This window comes from Equus przewalskii, chromosome 25 (assembly GCF_037783145.1).
Source record: "Equus przewalskii isolate Varuska chromosome 25, EquPr2, whole genome shotgun sequence".
NCBI lineage: Eukaryota > Metazoa > Chordata > Mammalia > Perissodactyla > Equidae > Equus > Equus przewalskii.
In genome coordinates, this window is record NC_091855.1 from 38,643,834 (window position 1) to 38,668,129 (window position 24,296).

The 24,296-nt window shown below is 38.2% G+C and overlaps 1 protein-coding gene across 8 annotated transcripts in view; it reads left to right on the forward strand.

The window, feature by feature from the left end:
- The window catches only part of VRK1 (VRK serine/threonine kinase 1), an 84,580-nt gene that overhangs the window by 30,178 nt on the left and 30,106 nt on the right, over nucleotides 1-24,296 (forward strand). For all 8 annotated transcript variants that reach the window (XM_070594652.1, XM_070594649.1, XM_070594648.1 and 5 more), the window contains exons 2-7: nucleotides 4,212-4,376; nucleotides 8,924-8,979; nucleotides 17,603-17,672; nucleotides 18,581-18,668; nucleotides 23,610-23,718; nucleotides 23,838-23,930. In XM_070594652.1, the coding sequence (XP_070450753.1) occupies nucleotides 4,217-4,376; nucleotides 8,924-8,979; nucleotides 17,603-17,672; nucleotides 18,581-18,668; nucleotides 23,610-23,718; nucleotides 23,838-23,930 (576 nt within the window). In that variant the 5' untranslated portion in view covers nucleotides 4,212-4,216. The remainder of the gene's footprint in view (nucleotides 1-4,211; nucleotides 4,377-8,923; nucleotides 8,980-17,602; nucleotides 17,673-18,580; nucleotides 18,669-23,609; nucleotides 23,719-23,837; nucleotides 23,931-24,296) is intronic.

The following is a 24,296-nucleotide window of genomic DNA, read 5'->3' on the forward strand; positions in this document are numbered from 1 at the left end:
GTAGGCAGCTTCTTGGTCCCACCGGAAACCCAGAGGGCAGATTGCTGTGGACCGGCTCCAGCCCACTGGCACCCCAGAGAACTCTGCTAGCCACTGGGCTGGAGCCACAGCCCGTCCGGTGAAGCGTTCCTTTCTTGTGTGCTCTCCCTTAGCCTTGTGGATTGTAACTCCTCCCTGTATTTGCTCTGCCTGCACTCCTGAGACTTCTCTTCTGCCCCTTTTAGTAGTCAGTCACCTTTTACAAATTAATAATTTTTTATGTTAAATTTTCCTTTTTAAGTTACTTGTGTATTTTTATCTCCTGACTGGACTCTGACTTATAACACCTATGATTTATGTAATTTACTGTTAATTTTACATAAATAGAAAAAAGTGAAATAAATCATTAGTATACAACTTGATTAATTTTTGTGAAGGGCACATACAGTTTAAGTATCACCCATGTTGGGATATACGACGTTACCAAATCTCCAGAAACCTTCCTCTTCTAACTCCGAGTCGTTTCCTCACCCAGATGGTATCCGCTATTTGACTTCTATGATCGTGGATTAGTTTTGTTTATTATTACACTTCATATAAATGGAGTCGTACAGTATGTTTTTCTAGTGTCTAGCTTCTTTTTCTCAACATAGTGTTTGGTAGATTCATCTGTTTTATTTTATCCATTTTCCTGTTGATGGACCTGTGGGTTTCTAGTGTTTGGCTATTTTGAATAAAGCTGCTGTGATTATTCTTGTGCATGTCTTGGTGGACAGGTTTTCATTTCTCTTAGTATACACATAGAAGAGGTATTGTTGGGTCAGTTAGCAGTTACTGCAGAACGATTTTCAGAGTGGCTGACACAGTGTACAGTGTCAGAAGTCGTTTGCTCCACGTCCTTATCAACACTTGGTTTTGTCAGGCTTCACAGCTGAGGACTTCAAAATCTTTAAGGAATAGATCACTCGAATACTGTTTAAACTCTTTGTAGTTGGTAAAAGAAGAAAAGCTTCTAAAGTCTTTTTATGAAGTAAATATAATATTGATATCAAAACAGGTAAATATAGTAGAATAAAAGAAAATTGTGGACCAATCTTACTTAGGAATTTCAATTTTATTCCTAAATAAAATATTAACAAATAGAATCCAGCAGCGCACTGTAAGCATCATAAGCATTATCAGGTTTTATTTTTTTTAGGGATGGTTGTTATGTTAAATTGCCCTGTGCAAGTGTGTGGTACTGGCTGCACTTGTTTAAGTCTCTTGTGTCTGTCAGCATTTTAAAAGATGGGTTATTGATCCAATGTTTGTTTATTAATCCACTGCCTTTGGCCTCCCTGGCACCCAGCAGCAGCCAGCCCTTGATCACTGACATGGTCGTTGGTTGCCTGAGGCCCGCCTGAGATCTTAGGGGCTGACAGAAGGGAGGCCTCCGCATCTATCTCTGTGAGAAGCCGCAGGAGGAAGGCAGTTTCATCTGGCGACATTTTAAAGAAATATTTGTGTTGTAGTGGCCTCTTTCTATCAGAGCAGCAGAGTAGATTTCAGTGACTTCTTCACATTCACGTGGAGTAGATGTAAGTGTGAGGAAAGTTTTAAAGCAAGCGCAAAGTTAGTTTCAAATACTAATTAATGTATTTTTCTTTTTTGTTGTTGTTTGTTCGCAAAGAAGCTGGTGATCTAGGACCTACATTGAGCGACATTATTGAACATTGAGCTTTTTTTGTACTTAGCGACTTGCGTTGGTATGATATGTTAAGTTCCTTAAATACTGTGGCTCTCCCTAATGTGTGTGAATGACTGCAGAAAAGGAAAAAAAAACTGGGGAACCATTTGGGAAAAGCTGGATTCCCACCTCATATCTTATACCAATGTAAGTGTAGACAGATCAAAATTTTACCAGCAAAATATGAAATCATAAAATAACTAAAAGAAAACGGGAGATATTTGAAAAAAGTAATTTGACTGAGAAAGGTCTTTCTAAGGATGACAAAATGTAAAAGCTAAAAATAAATGATATCAAAAGACATGTAAATTGGGAAGATTATTTACAATACAAAAACCTAATTTCTTTAATATAGAATATATAAAAGTGTATAAATAAAAAAACAAAAGGCTACCAATTCACAGCAAATAAAGTACAGATGTCGCTTAGCAGTCTCTTTTTTTCTTTTTCTGTGGGTGTATGATTGGACAAGCTCATGGAGTATGAAAAGATTTCCAGTTTTGATCCTTTGGTGATTGTTAATTATAGGAACAGTAATTTTTTAATGTTTAAAACCATAAAATATTTTACAATACAGAAAACCTTATCAAGCAAATGTAGCCTTGACGAGTTATAAGGGTGCTTTTGGAACCACCACTTAGGTTGAGAGTAGAACTTGCCCAACAGGTGCCCCATCCTAACCACAACTTGCTTACGCTGCCTTATAGTGAGTTCTATCTTTTGTGGTAATCCTTTCCTTTGCTTGATGGTTTTATCACTCAGATGTGCATCCCTAAACATGTAGTTTTTATTTGCCTGATTTTGTTTTGTTTCAGATATGTTATTTTAAATCTTTTTAAATCTAGTTTTTGTCTCTCACTTCTCTTCTTTTTTTCCCTTTATTTGTTGAAGAAATGGGATGAGATGTCCTGTAGGTTTCCCCCAGCTAGGATTTTGCTGATTGCGTTCCTGTGCTATAGTTTACCTTGTTCTTCTGTCTTCTTCATAGCCTGTGAATTGGTAGGCTTGATCAGATTCAGAGTCTGTTTATTTTTTCTTTATTTTTTTGGCAAGATTACTTCATGGGCAGTGGTGTGTTCTTTTATTGGGAGGCACATAACATCTGGATATCTTTTACATTTGATGTTAGTAGCTGTCAGTGCTCAATGTCTGGATCCATCAGTTCATTAGGAGGTGGAAATGGTGTTAACCGAAAACCATGCTTATTCATTTCTTAGCTGAGATTTTTCTAGAAGGAGAAATTTCTCTTCATCTTCTATTTGGTTATCCAATGATACAATTCATGTAAGAAAGAAAGGATAAATGCTTGATTCTTTTTCTTCATTTGCTAGTTTTCAAAATTGAGTGGTTTTCTGTTATCCTTTAGAGGTGACCACTAGGTTTTCTTACTGTTATAAACTCTTGGATTTGTCTATTTTATGTGTTTTAATCCATTGTGGTTATCATCTTTATTGGCTCAAATTGGCCCGTCTTTGGTCAGTGGGAACATCTTCCAAGCTGGCTCCTTAGACGTATTTGACGTAACTCTAGCGGTTTTCGATAGTTTCCTTGATGTCTAGAAATGACAAGATGTTCCAAGTTTATGTTGTAAATTTGCAGCTCTAGTCCTGAAATCAGTTATTTCTTTAAGGAACCTGGTTTCATTTAACAGGAAATGGTATTTCAAGAATACAATTGAGAAGGGAAGCATAGAATGCTGGGTGTCACCAGCTTTGCCTTTCCTGTGAACCCAGACGACTAAGCAACCACAGTTTCTCCTTGTCACTCTTTGAAAGTCTGCTCCTCCTTCGTGGGGGCGTCTGGAATTGTGGGGCGCGTTGGGGAGGCTTTGGAGCTGGGTAGTCCTCAGTGCAGGTTTCTCTCGTTCTCCCACTCACTGGGCATAAAACCCTGGACAGGTTGCTTAACTTTGCTGAGCCTTAATTCCCTCATCTATAAAATGGGGATGACAAGGTAATCTTCACAGAGTCGTGAGGATGGATGGGAGCCTCTGTGTAAAGGATCAACTGTCATCCCATAAATACTCCTTCCCCTTCCCCTCCTGTGAATTGTCCTGTGTTTTCAACCTCTGTATTATGTTCCTGTCACATCAGTATGGACCTTTATAAACTCCTCATTGCGTTACTATAAAGTGTGCATTCTAATTGGATGCACCTTTTCCCCTCAACTTCATACAGCAATTTTTGTTGTTGTTAAAGAACATTTTTAGTCATGAGTGATATTATACCACTGAAACTTAAAACTTAAAGAGTTATTTCTTGAAATAATTGATTAGATCATTTTATTTATTGTCCTCTACAAAGTTAAGAGATGAATAAGATTTGAGCAATTATACATCAGAATTAACAGCTGTCCTTTATTTAGGTTTTTTTAAGTTTTATTTTAAGTTTTGGTGTAAGTGGGAATTTGAACAGCATCTTTGTTGCACAGAAGCTTTCCTTAGTGACAAATGTTTTCCACATTTCCAAGATTATAATTCTGAGTGTTACTTTGTTTTACATTATAGTGAAAATGCCTCGTGTAAAAGCAGCTCAAGCTGTAAGACAGGGCCCTGCAAAGAGACGTCTTGCAGAACACTTTGCAGCTGGGGAGATAATCACTGACCTCACAAAAAAGGAATGGAAACTAGGATTACCCGTTGGCCAAGGTGGCTTTGGTTGTATATATCTGGGTAAGTGTATGACTACTTCTAATTGTCAATCCAAAGATTATGTGCTTTCTTATCAAAATAGTTTCTCAATTGTGAGCTTTTACAGGATGTTCCTAATAATCTACAGTCAACTAATCATTGTAGGTTAGGCAGAAATGCATCTCTGACATAGGAGTGGAAAAGAAGATGGATGATTTAATCACAATATAAAAGGATGATAATTATCTGTAATATTGTCACTAGTGAGCACTATGGCTTTAGATTTTTAAGATATTCTATATAATCTTAATCTTTTTTGAGACCCAAAGAGAGCCATGTACATCTTTCTTTCCTTGCCTCCACCCAATTAGGATTTATTTCTTCTATTTTGGTTTAATATGGAGATTTTCAGATCTTTAACAACTGTGGGTCTTTTTCCTTTCTCTACAACCCTAATAGTTATAGTGGAATTAGGGGAACAACCTAGAAATTGTATATGAGGCCTGATTAAATGTACTATTAATTAGCACACTTATCCTGAAATTTTGGGGGACCCATTGTAGAACCTGAGATTCTGTGGGTTAACTAACTTGTTGATTTAAAAAATGTGTTACCTGATTGCTTCTAAAGCTGTCTGTTTCTCTAAGACTGTGAGTAGCGACACAGTGTGTTTCATGTTCGGTTTTGATATTTCTAACTCTTCCATTATATGTGCTTACCACCTTTAATCTTGATTTAATTTAGTTAATTATTTAATTTCTGCCGTGAGGTTTATAAAGTTTTATTTTTAGTAGTGGGACTGTTATTTTCTTTCAAGCACCATCTTACTCAGAATTCTAATATTAGATACTAGATTAGCACCACATGAAACTTGTTAGAATTGCAGATTCTCGGGTCCCACCCCAGACCTATGAAGCTGAAACTGTAGGGAGGGCCCAGCAATGTGATCGAGTGAGTCCTCCAGTGATTCAGATGCGTGCTGTGGTTAGAGAACCACTGACGTGAAGTGAGCAGCTGCTGTTACTCAGACGGTCCGGCTAAACCTCCTCCAGGACCAGTGGGGTCTGATTGGTCAGCTCCAGCCTCTGGAGATATTTCATGAAATACAGCGGAAAAAGCAGTGCTTTGCTATATAATAAATATGATTCCTCTGGGTCAGTGGCACTCACCTTTGGAAAATACGTGTTGATTCTTTAGTTTTGTTCAGAGCCAACCCATTCCAGTGAACTGGGCTATCTCTGACTTAAGGTGAAAATCCTCATAAACCATAAAAGGTCAGTAGCTGTGTTAGCTAGGTACGTATATTTTGACCTTGTGATTTAGAGATGGTAGATTATATAAACTGTCTCTACTGCAGAACGTGTGGACTTTTGACATCCCATATTAGGAATGGGAACTTGTCTTTAGGCAAGTATGTTCTTCATTTTGCATTAGTTAATTTGCTTTTGTAATCTTTGGCAAATTCGCAATTTGCTTTGCGTGTGTGCAGTATGTGTTTTATTTCTATTTGTATTTATTATCAGAAAGTGCCATCTAATAGTATTTTTAATATCCAATGGTTTGACAGATATCTGTAATAAAACTTTGCTTCTGTAAAACTGAATTGATCAATCTAGAGTAGGAATTTGCTTTAATATTGCTGCCTCCAGTTTATGTCTCTGTGCCTACTGATAGAACAAAACAGCCATATTCAAGATTATCAGCAATTTCTGCTAATGAATTAAAAAGATTGCTTTTGAATTTTCTTTGGATATTTTCTGCAGCATTTGATGCTGTTTGTCTTTCCTTCTCATAAAAATTGCTTCCATGTCTTTCACGATAACATACTTCACCTCTGGTTTTCCTCCTACCTCTCTGGATATGCTTGGTCATCTTGATAGGTACTAACATGTTCTCCAGCCTTCCTTCCTGGCTCACTTTTCATTCTCTCTGATTGATCTCATGGAGTCTCATGGCTTCTGTTACTGTCTTTGCTGTTGATTTCCGTGACTTTGATCTGTAGCCCAGGACTTGATCTCCTGAGTCCAGGCCCATAGCCAATGGCCTACAAGGGATCTCTACTTGGATGCCATACAGGCATCTCTAAAGCTTGTGTCATCCTCTTCTATCTCTTGATTTTCTCGTGATCAGGAGAGAATTAGTTGAATGAATGACACCCCTCAGGGCAGACACTGGGAAGGCATTCTCCAGTATTCCTTCTCTAATATCCCTAGTACTTCATCTAGTCCTGTTGGTTTAGCTGTGTGATTTCTCAGTTCCATTCATTTCTCTCCATGTTTGCTGACACTGTCTTAGTGCCTCTCATTTTCATGTCTTGCCTAGATTCTCACTCTAGTGGTCAATCTTCTCTGCTCGGTCTTGCCCCTTGCATCACATTGTCGCTTGAGGGACCTAGCCTAATTAAACTTCTTGAATGGTTCCCCAGTGCCATTAGGATAAAGTGCCAAACTTTCGAGAATGCCATACAAGACCTTCATAGTCTGGTCCCGTGTAACTTTTGTGTGCATCCCTTTATTTCCTCAAAATCTGTGCCTTGGCCATCATGCTGCCCTTTGCCTCATTTTTACAAAGCTGAGTTTAGGGCAGGTACTATCTGTTTATAGTCCTTGCGTTAACCCTTTCATGATATGTTCCATGCTGCAGTGAAATTACTTTTCATTTTTCCATAATAAACATGTGCTTCTTGCTCATGGGACAGCTCTTCTTACTGTATTCCTAGTGCCTGGCATATTTCGCAGTACTTGTTGTTTGAGTGAATTATTGTTTCCTTTTCCTCCCTTTTCTTATTTGAATTGTGCAGTATTATTAGGATACTGTCCTCATTGTAATATTTTGTACACTAAATGCTTATTTTAAAAAATCTGACCTTGCTTTATTACTAATTCAGTATCTAAGTGCCGTTCCTTGGGGCTCGTCCTTAAGGAGCTCAGACCTCTTCATTTCCCCCTTTTGGCCAGTTTTGTTACCTGATGTTCCTTTAGTCTGAAGTATTCTAGCTGCAGCCTTTTCACAGTGCTGCTGCTTCCCAGCTGCTTGGTGGTTTCTTGGTTTCTCTTCTGCTTCTAATGTGAGAAAGCCTTAGGGCTCAGTCCTAGGGTGTCTTCTTTTCTCTCTCTGCACTCATTCCCCAGAAGGTCTCTTCCAGTTTCGTGGCTTTAAGTAAGTAGTGTTTCTATGTTGATGACTCTCAAATTTATTTCTCCAACTTGACCACTCTTCTGAACTCAAGACTTGTATATGAACTGCCTGTGTATTATCTGAACTTGGATGTTTAATAAACATCTCAAACTTAAGACACCCCAAAGCACCGGCTCCTTCTGCGGTTCTCTCCACCTTAGTAAGTAGCAGCTTCCTCTTCCTAGTTGCTCAGGCCAAAACCCTGGAGCCGTCCTTACCTCATTTCCCCTCTTACCCTCTGTGTCTGATTCATCAGCAAGTCCTGTTGGCTCTTCTTGGAAAATATGTCCACAGTCTGACCACCTACCACCACCTTGTCTGCTCCGCTCCGGTTCAGGCCCCCACCTCTCACCTGGAGTGCTGTCATATCCTGATCTCCTGGCTTCTGCCCTTGCCCTCTATGCTGCATTTCTTCACAAAGCACCCTGAAGAATCTTTTGAAAATCAATGTCTGGTCTTGCCACTCTTCTCAGAACGTCCAGTGGCTCTCCATCTCATTCATAGCACCAGCTTTGTGTCACCCATCGAGCTTGTCGTGTTTGTTCCCTGCTGCTCTTGTGATCTGCCCCCTGTTACTCTCACCTCACTTCTTCCTTTCCAGCTGCTTTGACTTCCTTCCCTCAAACATGTCAGAGGTTCCCACATCAGGAGCTTTGTGCTGGTTGGCCTGGAATGTTCTTACCGCAGACACTTGCAAGGTACATTCCCTCACGGCCTGCAGACCGCTGCTCCAATGACACCCTGTCAGTGAGGTTTCTCTTACTGCCTCGCAGCACTGTCTCGCTTCCTTAATTTTTCCTCTATACCACTTATGTTCCTGAGTCAGTATTCCAGGGCAGCTGTGCTTCTGTATTTGCATGAAATAAAATGACAGCCACATTAAAATTATTCTAGTTGTCAGTTCAAAGTTCTAGTGCCAACATCCTGAACATCCTGATCTAGATGAGTTTTTTTCTCCTAAACTAGTGCTTTTTGGAACTTTAGCTCTCTCTTTTCTTAGCTTCCTGATGCTTCTTCTTAAAAAGATTCCCTAGTTTGTTAAATTTAAGAAATTGCATCAGTTATTATCCTCTTGGGAGTGCACCACATACATTAGCATACCAAAGGTCATGCGTACTTTTGAATTAAATCTTTAACTCAGAGTTTTCCATACTTAACTGAGGATCATATTGAAGATACCAGCAATTGTAAGATACATTCCAGTTTCAGACATATTTTAAAACGTGAAAAAAAGTCTTAAAATTATTAAATATACTGCAATGATATCCTGAAATACATATTGGGAACTGAAATTTATTCTATCAAGGGGTTATAGATATGCAGACCCAAATATTAATAAAGGGTTAGTAACAGGCTATTTATAATAATGGTACTTCTTGTTCTGATAGTACATATATCACTCTTTCAAACAGCTGATATGAATTCTTCAAAGTCGGTGGGCAACGATGCACCCTGCGTTGTAAAAGTGGTAAGAAAATATTTTAGCTGATTTTTTCTTATCTGTTGATTTAGTGTAGTATTTATTTTATAAAACATCCTTTTTGATAACTAGAACTAATTAAACATAAGGTATTACATTTTTAATAATGTTTCATGCATATTTAATAAGACACAAAAGTAGCTTTATAGTTTGAAGTCATTTGAGTTCAAAAAGTCTCCTCTCTCGAACTATAGGGGCACTGGTGTTGGGGAAGTGAAGGAAAGCGTGGGGTGTGCACATGCGGGTGCAGACATGCAGTTCAGCCATACTTACAGTGCATGGGATGCTTTTTATATTTATAGCTCACAAGACTAGGCTACTTTAATGAAATGTTACTGTATTTTATCTTGCATTTGCTTCTGAACTTCCACTTGGTCAATTTTTTCTTTTTCTTTTTTTAGGTTTGTTCCCTTCTCCTTCCGCTTTAGTAAATTACATTATTTATTTAATTATGATTGCTTTGAACCTCTTTTTGCTATACTCTTGTGGAAATTAGTTTGTAATGAGTGAAGGTTGACAAGATTCCACCTGACATAAGCATACTTTGAATAGCCAGTTTATATATTGGTGTATAAAAAGACATTTTAGCTACTATTTTTTTTTTGTTATCAATATATTATATATCGTTTTGCTCACCAGCATTTATGACTTCCCTCTCTCAAAGTTCCTTAACACATGTGAAGAACATGTTTCTGTTCAATAGAAGAGGTAACAGGGTCTGTTATTTTGGCAAATTACCACGTAAGTCCCCCACTCCTAAAGGCTACCAAACTCTAGAATTAGAATTACTCCAAGGTTTTCTGTTTTGGTTTATTTTACTCTCTTTTCAAAAAGGAACATATTTGATCCCTTATGAGTTAACTTTTTTGGACCTGAATTGTTTCAGTGATTGTTTTTAACATTTTTTATTCAGGCATAGTTTTTACAGGGAAATACAAAGATATTAAATAATTTAAAGACTTTGACAGGAGCATTATACTCTGTAGCTCCCACCCCTATTAAAATGTAGAATGTTTCCGTCACCCCAGAAAGATTCCTTGTGTCCTTTTCTGGTCACACCCCTACTTCCTGCAGCCCTGGAGACAAGCACTTGTCTGGTTTTTTGCTGTGGATTAGTTATTCCTGTTCTAGAACGTCACATAAATCGTGTTATACAGGATGTACTGTTCTGTCTCTGACTTTTTATGCTCAGCATAATGTTTTAAAGGTTCGTCCACATTGTTGGCGTATCTTCCTGTTTTAGTCTTCTTGCTCAGTAGTAGTGTGTCGTGTAGACATACTGTAATTTGTTTTCCACTTCCTGTTGATAGACATTTGGATTGTTTCCAGTTTTGTCTGTTATGAATAAAGCTTCTATAAACATTCTTGTACAAGTGTTTTTATGGATGTAGGTTTTTATTTCTCTTGGATAAATAGCTAGAAGTAGAGTTACGGCTTTATAGGGAAGGTGTATATTTAAATTTATAGGAAAGTACCAGACGGATTTCCAAAGTGGTTGTACCGTGTTGCACACCCACCAGTAATGTGTGAGAGTTCTTATTGCGCCACATCCTCTGCAACGTTTGGTGTCGTCAGGTGGTTTGTTTTTAGCCATGATATTGAGAGTGCAGTAGTGTCTCATAGTTTTAGTTTATATTTACTTGATGACTGATTTTGAGCACTTTTTCTCTGTGCGTCTTGGCCATTCATATCTTCCTTTGTGGAGTGCCTCCTCAATCTTTTGCATGCTCTGCCCTCCCCCCTTTTTTAATAACTAGTTTAAAAAAATTTTTTTTGAGGAAAATTAGCCCTGAACTAACATCTGCTGCCAATGCTCCTCTTTTTGCTGAGGAAGACTGGCCCTGAGCTAACATCCGTGTCCATTTTCCTCTATTTTATATGTGGGACGCCTGCCACAGCATGGCTTGCCCAGCGGTGCGTAGGTCACCCCCCAGGATCGGAACTGGTGAACCCCAGGCCACCGAAGCGGAGTGCGCGAACTTAACCACTGCGCCACTGTGCTGGCCCCAGTAACTAGGTTGTTTTGCTTTTTATAATTGAGTAGTAAGAGAGTTGCTCTGGATGCGAGCCTTTTTGCAGATATCTTTGTTGTAAATATTTTCACCCAGTTTGTAGTTTACCTATTGATTTTCCGAGTGCTTTTTCTGCATCTAGTGAGATAGATCATAGGGTTTTTCTCCTTTATTCTGTTAATGTGGCAGTTATATTGACTGATATTTGAGTGTTGGAGTAACTTTGTATTCTTAACATTTACTCCACTGAGTTACGGTATATTATGCTTTTTTCATAATGCTGGAATTGATTTGCTAATATTTTCTTAAGGATTTTTACATCTTTGTTCATGAGGGATATTGGTGTTTAATTTTTTCTAGTATTTCTAAATTTAAAAAATTTCTCATCTCGTTTGGTTTTGGTGTCAGATTTGCTGGCATGCTGTGTTTGGTTGCCCCTGTCCTGCCCTGCAGTATCCTGAGTCTCCTTTCTCCTCCCGGTGCCTCTGGAGAAAGCTGGGGCTGTCCCGGGGCTCACTTTCTTTCCTATCTTGTAGAGGTCGCGGTCCTGTACTGCCTGTTCTGTCTGATGTCTGAAGATGGCAGTTTCCTGTATTTTGTGGAATGTTTGTATTTGGTCACAGTGAGAGGGCTGATTGGTCCCAGTTGCTCCGTCGCGCCTATAAGGGGATGTGGAGTTGGTAACTTTAAAGCGTGTGCCATTGGTTTGTTTCCTCTGCTGTTTCACTTTTCTTCATGCCCTTTCATTTTGGGTTTTTCTTTTTTTTCACTTGTGAAGTAATACTCCTTTTGAAATAGTTTGCTGCTGTATCAGAGGAATGAAAGATCTTACCATTAAATTGGGTTATTTGCGTGGAAGTGCAGAATATTATCTGCATTTGTCTTTGATATGACAAATTAAAATACTAAAATCTGTGGGTGAGATTAGTTTCTTCTTAGGAACTTTCAGAAGTTTCCATTGTGAGAAGAAATCAAGTCCCCTTGGGACTTCTCATAATCTTAAGGTTCAAAAATATGGTTACCTCGGGCTGCTTTGCGGTTGGTTAATCTGCACAGTCATTTCCGGGTCTTGGAAGGAAAGTGTGCCGGTGCCATGTCTTAGAGGTGGGCCTGGTGTGTAACCACATCTTTATGCTTCTGTATAGCCTGAGCTGCTTTAAATTGTGTTTTATTTTAGAATTATGATACTCTTCTTTAGAATTATGATATTTAGAATTATCTTATTCAGTGTAACTTTACTTTTACTACCTTTTTTACTTATAGAGTTATTAAAAAAATGGGTAGGAACAAGTATTTCCTAAGTGCTTAAGGCAGCAAATTATATTTCTAAGTTTAAAGCCATTTGTTATCAAACCTGATTTGGTACTCTGCATCTTCTGTCTCCTAATTCAGTTCTGTTTCCATTATCCTATATTACTCCCTCTCTTTGTAATTAAGACAGTGATAAATATTCAGTTGATTTCTCTTTTGCATTTAATATTTCAGTAACATTTTCAGTGTCATAGTTTGTCTGTGATCCTGGAAGAATGCCATAAACAAAACTGTGTTATTGACTTTCCTCTCTGAGGGAGCATTTAGTAACTATTCTTTGCTTCTTTCTTCCCTGATACCTGTCTTTTCGGAACTCCTTTAAACTCCTGTAGCACTCATTCTATTGCTATTTATTTTACAATTTCACATGCTAATATCCTTCTCATGCTACCAGTTATTTTTAGTTTTTTATGTGTTTATCTCCCTAAGTAGGTTTTAAGTTATTTGATGATAAGAACCTTGTTTTAAAGTTTATTTTCTGTACACCGCCCTTAAATGCCTATTCTTTTGGAACCTTTTTAGCCATAATTCCCCACCATGTGTTAACTTCTCGATACCACACACTTGCATCTCTTGTCTGTGCATTTCACAGTAGGCCCATTCATAATTTGCCTTCACTTGTGGTATGCTCTGCCATAGCTCTGTCCATTACTATTCTGCATCTTTTATTCTCAGAGCTTTATAATGTTAAAACTTGAAATGGTTCATCGGATCCTGGGTGCAGACATGGCACCGCTCATCAAACCATGCTGACTGGGCGTCCCAAATAGCACACCCAGAGGCACTTATAACTAGAATATACAGCTATGTATTAGGGGGTTTTGGAGAGAAGAAGAAGAAGAAGAAGGAAAAAAAAGAAGATTGGCAACAGGGCTGGCCCCGTGGCCGAGTGGTTAAGTTCACGTGCTCTGCTTCTGGGGCCCAGGGTTTTGCTGGTTTGGATCCTGGGCGCCAACATGGCACTGCTCACTAGGTCATGGTGAGGCAGTGTCCCACATGCCGCAACTAGAAGGACCCACAACTAAAATATACAGCTATGTACTGGGAGGATTTGGGGAGAAAATGCAGGAGAAAAAAAAAAAGGAGCTCCTTTTGGGGCTGGTCCCATGGCAAGTGGTTAAGTGTGCACGCTCCACTTTGGCGGCCCAGGGTTTCACCAGTTCGGATCCTGGGCATGGACATGGCACCACTCGTCAGGCCATGCTGAGGCGGCATCCCAGATGCCACAACTAGAAGGACCCTCAGCTAAAAATATGCAACTCTGTACGGGGGCACTTTGGGAGAAAAAGGAAAAATAAAATCTTAAAAAAAAAAAAAGATTGGCAACATATGTTAGCTCAGGTGCCAATCTTTAAAAAAAAATAAAATTCATGTTTTCAAAGAACAACTACTACTCTTTGGGGAAATTTCATAATTCATTACTGGAAAAAAAAGCGAGAAGGGCTGGCTGGTGGCGTGGTGGTGAAGTTCACGTGCTCTGCTTTGGTAGCCCAGGGTTTGCAGGTTTGGATCCCTGGCACAGACCTACACACTGCTTATCAAGCCATGCTGTGATGGCATCCTTCATACAAAATAGAGGAGGATTGGCAACAGATGTTAGCTCAGTGACAATCTTCCTCAAACAAAAAGAGGAAGATTGGCAACAGGTGTTAGCTCGGGGCCAATCTTCCTCACCAAAAAAAAAAAAAAAAAAAGGCAAGATACAAAACTATGTATAATATGGAGATAATTTTATGAAATAGCTATTTGTGTGAAGAAAATATATCAAAATATTTCCAAATTTTCTAAAATGAGCACATATTCTACTTTTAGAGAAAAAGCTCAGTAAATGTTATTTAAGAAATAATCAAAGGCAAATTGATTTTTAGTGTGAAGTTATACTTAATAGTGTAATAATTAATGTAATAGCATACCAACTCAAACAGTGGTTCTCAGCCCCAGTTGTCAGAATCTCTGGGTGCAGGGCCTAGGCATTGCTATGGTAAGTAAAGCTCCCCAGGGGATTCTTTCGTGCATTGGGGTTGAGAACCACTGACAGAGTCTGGCACCCAGAGCACCTTGAGTATTTTCAGTGGAATCATGTGTGCATGCCCATGTCCATCTTTATCTGGGGATCTTTTTATTCAATAAAGCCGTGCAGGTACGTGCTGCTGTAATGTAGAAGATTTGGCAAAAGGTTTGGTGGCTGCTAATATGCATATCTGCTCAATGAAAGAGCTCCAAATAGTTAACCCACAAATTTCTTACCTTTGGCCTTGAAATGGAGTTAAGACACACATATTCAAGACAGATGTTTAGGTACACACTAAATATATTCTCTCTTCTACCAAATGACGGAGTCTGGTTTTGTTTAGGGCCTTGATCCTTATTGACTTAAGGAAACAGTCTTGGAGTTGTGGTGCTGGGTCACCAGAGATGGTAAACTTGTATTGTCTGCCTCTAGATAGCTGGGAGACACTATCTGTATTTTATGTCAGGAAAGTAAATGTACAGAGAGAAATGGTAATTGAGAATAGTAGGTTGGATAATACAAGGAGAAAAAATTCTCTTTTGCATTTTCTTGTTAACAGACTTTGTAGTGAATTCGTTCTTCCAATGACACTCACCCTTTGCAGTCATGTCAGTGAGCTATTAGCAGAACTGGAGGTGGAAGTCAGGCTTTTCAGTCTTATATCCTAACAGTTCTTTACATGGTGGTCACTTTCCAGTATGAAGTGATATAAATCTGTATTTTGAAGTTCCCTGGAAAGAAGTTTGCAGACTGATGTTTACTTTCCCTTACTGATGTTATGAGAAGTGACCTGAATTTTCAATTCATATATCATAATTTTTTGGTAGGAAGGAGAAACTTTATACAGCTTCATTTTTAAATGGCAGCCAGTTGCTTTTAGATGGTGCCATTGAAATATATCACATTTTAATTTTTTTTCTGTTGTCATCTTCATTTTGACACTTAGAAGTCTTAAAGAAACGTTTAGTGATATTCTAGTTAAAATGTCAGTCCCAATTTCTTTTCTAAATCTTGGCTATTATAGAGTTGGCAAAGTATTTTAGATTTGAAATATGTTAATAAAATTTTAGTTATGAGTTAAGGTATTTTCTTCAGCAGAAATAGCTAGCTTTGGCTAGAGTGCAATGCCAAGGAAGTAGCTCCTTTATTTTGTTATAATGGAATCTTTCTGGATTAGAAAAAATATGAAATGAGCTCAAAGAGCCTTCATTGCAGTAGGGCTTTCATTATAATAGCCTGACTTATATAGGTTGATTCTCATTATTATGAGTTTAATAAATTATTGCCTGAAGGAAAGCTTGAAAATTAAAGTTGATATGACATAGGTTGAAACTGAATAAATCAGAATTTTATACTGATGGTAATAAGCCAGAATTTGTCTTAGGAAAACCTCTTTCAAACCTGAATTATATTAATGAGCTCTTCTACAGGTTAGCCTTTGGAGAGTAACTTTACCAAAATTCCTTCTCTTCAATTTCTGTTTCTTTCTTCATTTCTTACACTGAGTCTTTTACTCCTGCCGAAGGCCTGTTCTCAGCCACAAGCTCTGAACATTCACAGGTGTCTGTCTAGCTACCATTGCTGGGCAGGAGTCACAGGTTATGGTGAAACTTGAGATACTGAGTCCACAAATTACGGATGTGGCACTTAGACCTTAGTATATTGTTTAGTTTCTGCTTCTTAAGAGGCGACCACATGCCAAACCGTTGTGCACCTTCTCTTCCAAGGTTGGGCTGAAAAGTAGACTTAACTGTCACCAATAAGGCAAGCTTACGTTCAGGTTCTGCTCCAAGTGTTGTCTGTGTTGCCCGTTTGATGTTGAGTGCTCGTTCTTAACCAGGTCCTGCCTGACGCTTTGCAGGTGGGCTAATCAGTCTTCCTGTAAGTCCTTTAACAGGGGATCCCTGTTTTTCTGAATTACAAGAAATGTGAGGTGTTAGAACTGTATGTATGGAGTGGCTTTATTTAAACCTCAAGGAGCAAAATTAGCTTTTATGACAGGGAGGATGTCTTGAATGAAAAAAAAGTGAACATATTTTAAGTATTTGTAAAAGTCGTCTCCAGTAGTTGAAAACTTCATCTTTTCACAAGTTTTCTCTCAGTTAACGTAGTGGGCCTCATTTATCACTTCTCCTAATGCTCTACCGACCCTTGAACTCCAGCGACACAGATATTCTGTCCAAAATAACTTTCTTCCCGTACTTCCTAAAAGAAAAGCCATCCTAAAATTTGTTTGGAAATGTTAGCTTCTTCATTTGAAGTTTTCACCGCTTTTCACAATTTTTCTCAGACTCTCAATAAACAAGATAATACCAACACAAACATTAAATAAATACAAACCAGTTTTAATGAGGAAAAGTTTACTATATAAAAAGTCCACAAAATTATAATATCTTTCCCACCCTTCCATGTTTGTTTGACAGGGCAAACCCCCGACAGGCTAATGTCCCTTGTTTGTCAGATACCTTTTTGTGAGTATATGCCTCTTTACAAATAATTTTAACTATTAATATCTCTTAAAATGTGAAACAAACATAGTCCGGTAAAGTTGGTGGAAAACAACTGTCATAGAACTCCATTTTCCTCCTGTCTTTAAATTATCCTGTGGGAAGTAAATTGTATGGCTCCTTAGTTTGAAAAACATGGGAATCAGTGTCAGAAAGGAAAGGATGCAGTTAAATGGACAGTGCTTCCCCACTCTGGAGTTCCAGAATATTCTTGTTTGTGGTAAGGTTAGTTTCTGCCAGTCCTGATAAACTAGATCTAACTGTAATGAAAACCAGGGAAAGAGTGGGATTTTCCATTAATTGGTTAAAGCAGATATTGAAATTTTATTAAATCTCAGAAATATCTGTAGCCCCTTGGTGAAACAGTTAACATGGTTGCTGATTTTTGCTTAAGAGAGAGCTTAATAAAAATGAAAATAAGTTTAAAGATTTTTCTTAAACTTCTGCAAAGCCTGAGCTGTATGTCTGATTTTCTATAGTTTATCACTTACAGAAGTGGAGCTTGAAAGAAATATAACACAGACTGTTCTGAGAATGTCTAAAACATTTCTAAAGCAATTGACTTAAACTTAAGTCTTAGTTAAATCTTAAATCTTAAATCAGTTATAAACTTAAGTAACAAAATTACATTGTTTGGAAAAATTGATTTGAATTTTTTTTGTTTGAAAAAATTGGAAAGAAAAATTGATATGTTAGTCTTTTTTGAGGGTTCACTGAAAATAACTCTAGTTTTAACTACTGCTAGTGTTAATTAATGCTTATCTTTTAAGGAACCCAGTGACAATGGACCTCTTTTTACTGAATTAAAGTTCTACCAGCGAGCTGCCAAACCAGAGCAAAGTAAGAAATATAATACATGTGTTTATACTTTTAAAATGACGACTGTTTGTTTTGTTTTGTTTAACCCAAGACTGGAGCATTGGATCTTATATTATAATGCTTTGTTATTTCTTACTTTATAAATAAATTCCATTTAAATGAGATTTGTATGAAAGAATTCTGATCTCTTAATGAATTTGTTATGATAAGATTTCACCTATATTGATATATAGAATAAAGTCAATAAATGATATATGATTCAGGAAATATTGTTAGAAATTGAGACTTAACCCTAATCCATGGGTGTGGCTCAAGGATCTCCAAATCTTTTTGAGGATTTTTCTAAATTCTGGAGAACATGATGTGGGGGGATGCCATAAGTAATGATACAGAACAGACTATCAAGGGAGAGAGCAGGACCTCTTCTAGCTACCATGGTCCTTTCTGCTGTCCCCTCCTCTCCTCTGCACTCCCAGGATCCCAGGAGTCCCCCAGTGGGATGGTATCAGGCGTGGCGATTTCTCAAGGAAGTCTTCCATCTCTCCTAGAGTTTGATTTCCTAGCTGACGACTTTTAGAATGAGTAAAAACCTTGTAGATTGGAGTAAAAGATAAGTCTTTCTGTGAAATAGAGATATTAATTGCAGCTGCAGTACTGTGATTTGATTTTTTTAAAAATATTTTTTTGTAGATTTTTCATTTAAAAGACAATGTTTAGGGCAGGATAACAAAATTTTGTGGGTTAATAAAAATATTTTGATTGTAAAGTACTTTTCATTTGTTGTTTATAATGTACTATTCACTTCCTTTTTTATGAATAAAAGTGAAATCTTAATGCATGTATAAGTACATTTTGTTCTTAATGATTTTTAAAAAAAACTTCTTATGTATAACAAAATTGGAATTACAAACACGTGTTTTAACTTACAGTTCAGAAATGGATCCGTACCCATAAACTGAAGTACCTGGGTGTTCCTAAGTATTGGGGGTCTGGTCTACATGATAAAAATGGAAAAAGGTAAAAATATGCGTGTTTTGTTTTTCTTCTCCCCTTTTGAGCCTTCACTGTTGAGTTTTTTAGTCAAGGATTATTTACTGAGCGCAACACTGCTAGGCCTGGATCTGGGCTGTGTGGGGTGTGTTTGACAGAGGTGAAGAGATGCTGTCTCCGGTCTGGAGGACTTGTACAGAGCAGCAGCAACTGACTGGAACCCAGCTGACAAGTGGGAGCAAAGCTAAACGTGCCCCGAAGGGTGTTTTTGCCGTTAAAAATAAACAAGCAAACAAACAAACAACTCTATGTCGTTTATGTAAAAAGGAGCCCTTCAGGTTTCAATTCGTTTTTTTCATGTTAGATATATAATCTGCTCACTGTAGAGTCCTGCTCTTTATGAAAAAACAAACATGCATCAAACAATTAGAGAACAGTTAGGTGCTAAACTGTGTGATTCTGACTCATATGTCCTAGGAGTTGAGAGAATGGAGAGAATGTTGTTGACATAGTTGAGTTGGAGAAAACCTCCAATACTTTGATGCGTAATTGACACTTTTAAAATATTTGCATGAATAAATGAATGAATGAATGGAGTAAGGCTGGTAGCTGAGGTTTGGAGAGTAGATTTAGTTTGGAACTAGGGGGGATTGGTAAGGATGCTTTCAGCTGCAAGTAAAGGAAAGCTTTGACTCAGCTCTCTTGAGTAATCATCAAGGGCCCAGACTCCTTTTTCTTGCCCATTTGCCCTCATCTTGGCTTTGTTCTCTATTAATTCTCCATTGTATGGTCTCAAGGTGGCTGCCCCATTTCTAGGTGCCCAACAGAGAAAAATGGTATTGCTTCTTGTGAGTTTCACTTTCCTGGCAAGGAAACCTTTCCCAGGAGTCTCATGGCAGACTTCCTCTCATGTTTTCTTGGTCAGAGTTTTACTAGTGCTCATTCTTACACCAGTCATGGCAGAGGCAAAGTGATCACAGTGATGAGCATGGTGAAGCACATGGCCATCTGGAAGAGGATGGAACGCCTATGCCGAATCGTTGCTCTGTTAGAAAAGATGGAGCGGAGAGGTAGTTGTTGGATGGGGAACCAAACAATATGGACGTTCTTATCCCAGAATCCATGCATCTGTTAGGGAATGTTGGAACTTCCTGAAATGATATATGACATTTTGTTATCTTTGGTTTTGCTGGGACAAGTTTCTGTAGTTTTTATGCAATTTTCTGGAGAAATGGTATAGAGCAAGGATTAATTGAGTTAAGTGCAAGAATTCTATAGCCAGACTGCTTGCTTTCAAATCTATGCTTTGTCCCTTAAAATGTGTGTGAGCGGGTAAGTTACCCCTTTTTGCTTCAGTTTCCTTGTCTGTGAAATAGAGGAACAGACCCACTTAACAAGAGGGATTAAACAGAAAGCTGTTAGAATATATGTAAAATATATGTAAGTGTTAGCTTTTACTCTCGAAGGGGACTTTAATCCCTTAAATGTTAAGAACTACTGGTTTAGAAAATCATTGATAAGGAGGAATAGCCTCTCAAGTGGGAGAGTCACATGAACATGGGGCAGGATAGGCTCTGGCCTGCTGTGTGGGCTTTTGGCCATTTTTCTTTAATAAAGGAAGAGGGCATGCATGTGAGAGAGAAGAGGAAATAAACTTGGAGAAAGAGACTGAGGCAGGTAATGAAGACTGGGGAGGAAAGAGCATGTTGAAACCGAAGTGTAGTGGGTAGTCAGAAGCTAGTGCACGCTCTGAACAAGGGCCATTGACATGCTGCTGAAAGTGGCATTTGAGAATTGGTTTATGTGGTGACTTGGGGCCCATCTGGAAGGGACTTGGGAAGGGAAAACCTTTACAGATGACTTGCTGGAAAGCAGAGGCAGTTCGAGTGTACTCCAGTGCACAGTAGTTGTGTTCCTAAGAAACCGTACACTGTCAAACCACGTTTTGTAGAAGTAAGTGGAGGAGAAATGTGGCTGAGGCTAGAGCACTTTAGACTTGGAATAACTGGGTTTTGTCCCTTGTTCCAGAATTTCAGTATAAACTTGAAGTTCTTTTTTTTTTTTTAAACAACTAAAGTATATCACAGTAAAACCTAAACCTCACTGAGCTGGTTTACACTCGACTCTGTCAGATGTGGTCCTGGGCTAGTCACTTTCAGTGTCTCGTCTTTCCTCACCTGTAAGGTGAGGGTAATAGCATTTACTTTATGGAGTTATTGTGAAGATGAAATGAAAACATGTAAATCATAAGGGGGATTTTCTGGCACATAGTACATGCTCGGTAAATGTTAGTTGCAGTCAACATTATTATCATCATTATTGGTTTTATTTATTCATTTTTTTGTTTGGGATTTGTGACTTTTCTTAAAGTTGTCAACACTGTCATAGCACATTTTTCCTTTTACATTCTTATCACCTATTTTGTGATAAAATCACAGAGCCAGTTGAACAGGGCTTGTGTGTGTTGCTCCTGTGAAGTGCTCAGGGCCTGGAGAGATGGTGGGGATTGGGTTGACTCTCTGAGCTGTCTGATGGGAGTGGGCAGGAGAGAGCTCCGCTTCGTGGACCAGAGGATGCTGTAAGTGCAGGGACTCTGGAACCAGACACACTTGGGTTATATCTGAGCTCACCACTTCCTACTGGTGACTTACCTCTCAGCCTGTTTCTTCTGTAACATGGAGTTGTAGGAGTGTCTCCTTCTAAAAGGGAGTGTTAATCACCTGTGTGGTATTGATTTACTTTGTAGGTTAAAGGTCTTAAAAATAATCGTTTTAGTTCTTACAAAAGTAGAGAAATAGGAAGTAAGATTTTCCTTCTAGTCTTTCTCCCTTGCCAGAAATCCTTACTTTTCCCTGTGACTCATTTGAAATAATATATATAGTACTTAGAACAGTAAGGATTGTAAAAATGTTAGTCCCCAGGAAAGTAGACGTTGATGGTTTTACTTTAGAAGAGTTACTTAGAAATAACTTTCCTTTTACTACTCAGTGGTAGAAATATCCTTGTGGAAGAATGTGGTATGAATTTCTATGCAATGTACAGAATCGTGCTTCAGTTGATGTGTATAGTTTAGAAATGGTGAGGCAATTAAGGGATTGTTTAGAGAAGTGGTGGAGGGATCTATGAATGAAAACAAAGATCCACATAGTGTGATGTGTTAATAGATCACACGTTGAATTAAGCCCTCTTTCAGACTGTCAACAGAGGTGGTATTTTTGTTACCCATATATTAGTTTGTAATAATTACACACATCACTTATTTGTGAAAACAAACATGTACACGTGTCCTTGGTCTCATCCCTTAACCTTTCAAAACCTGTTGTACAAAGGAAATCAGGAAGTAAAAATTATCGTTCTCTCTTTATTATCTTAGAGGTCAGGGTGTTGGAAAATCTTACATGAATAAATACGCTTTGCCACTGACTAATTGTGTTAACTTTGGACAAATCACTTTACCTCTGTAGACATTAATTATTTTATTTATTAAAAGATGTTTAGGCGAGATGATCTCTAATTCTCTTCCAGTTGGAAATGAATAGAAACCTGAACTTTTCATCTGGCATGTTGTCTTTTAATGTTAGCTCTTCCTTTCCTATTGAACTTGTCATATTGTTTTTTATCTTAGAAGCCTACAACATAGAAGGGGATTTTTGTGTCCTACAGATGATTTTTATTTCAGTACTTTTAGTGGAGTGGTTGAAAGCACGGCCACCGTTTGCTAGAGGACAAATTACAAATCATCAGTTTTCTTCTGCTGTAAAATGGGGCTCATAGGAGCACCCACCTCGTAAGGGTGACGTGCGCCAAGTGCACTGATTCATCCAGAGCGCTTAGAGTAGTCCCGTGCTCGTGCCTAAGCTTCCTAGACTGCTGGCTCTTGTTACGATGATTATTAATCTTATCCACATTGGAAGATATCTTGGTATATTTTGAGTATAGTGTTGTTTTGAGTGATTAAACTAGACAAGTGAGAATCTGGAAAACTTTACAAAGATAAAAGCGGTCTTCCGAGCAAAAGATGAACCGTGTCACTGCAGCCAGGTGATGCTCTTCAGTGCACCCCGAAATAGGACGAGTGGTTATTGAATCTTAGAACTTCAGTGCTGGGAAAGACCTTAGAGAGCATGCAGCCCCACTTTCTCGTTTGATGCCTATGGAAACTGGGGCCCAAAGAAGGAATGGACTTGGCCAAGGTGATACACTTGTTTTGTGGCAAAACCAAAAGTCTTCACATTTTTCTAGGATATTTGCTCTTCCCTCAAATCTTGTCTGTTGAGTATTTAGTGTACAATCCTTTTACACAATTTAAGCAGTTTTATTGAAATTAGCTATTGTTACAGCATTTCTTGACAGTCTTGATTTTAACAGAATGTTAACACTGCTAACATGTGCCTTAAAAATTGAGAAAAACAGTCACAGGCAGGAAGCTAATATCCAGAAACATAAATTAGCTCTATGAAAAATCAGTGATGTCAATCTTACTCAGAGAGTTTTGTCTTTACTGTGAATGAATCTGTTGGGTTCTCTCTGTGGACCTTGCCTACTAAGACGAGGAGGAGGCCCTCAAGGTAAAATGCACAACAGGAAAGGACTCTCGACTCTTGAGATTTCTGGTCTGAAGAAATTGTTTCAAATGTTTTCCTTTTCTTTTCTTTCGTTCAACTTTCTTATAAACACTGCCTTGAAAAAATTACTTTTTAGGGGCCAGCCCCGTGGCCTAGTGGTTAAGTTTGGTGCACTCCGCTTTGGTGGCCCAGGTTTGGTTCCTGGGTGTGGACCTACACCACTTGTTGGCAGTCGTGCTGTGGCAGTAACCCACATACAAAATAGAGAAAGACTGGCACAGATGTTAGCTCAGGGCGAATCTTCCTCAGCAAAAAAAATTACAAATCTTACTTTTAGCACTCATTGTGAAGTAGGTTTTCCTGAATTATATTTTGTTCATTGATTTCTCTTGTTTGTCTTTAGTTACAGGTTTATGATAATGGATCGCTTTGGGAGTGACCTTCAGAAAATATATGAAGCAAATGCGAAAAGGTTTTCTCGGAAAACTGTCTTGCAGCTAAGCTTAAGAATTGTATGTGAGCTACATTCTTGTTTTTAATCCAGTAAAGGCTAGTAGTTGTGTTGAAGCTCGGTCCTCTGCTGGTTGGTGTTAGGTACTGCATTGATTTATTCTATATGATACTTTTGTAGCTGGATATTCTGGAATATATTCATGAGCACGAGTATGTACATGGAGATATCAAGGCCTCAAATCTTCTTCTGAGCCACAAGAATCCTGACCAGGTAGCTTTATAACTTAATTCCTACCATTTGAAACCTGTTGTTTGAAAACAAATATGGTTGCTTTGAACTTTTGAACCCATGCAGAAGTTTTACTTTTTGAAGTAGATATGGTAATAATAATATTTCTTCTTGACACTTTTATCTAGTTAACATTCTCCATTTTTGATGCGATTTGTTGGCACTTTATCAAGTTGGCTATTTTTCCCTAAATAATATTCAGGAGAAGTGCTCGTGATACAAAATGAATTTCAAATAGCTATTTGGGGGTGGAAGCTTAAAATTATATAGTGCACCAATGAATTATGTTTGCTTGTCTGCTTTGTCATTTTTTTTATTTCTTTTGTTCAAGAAATCCATCAAATGTAA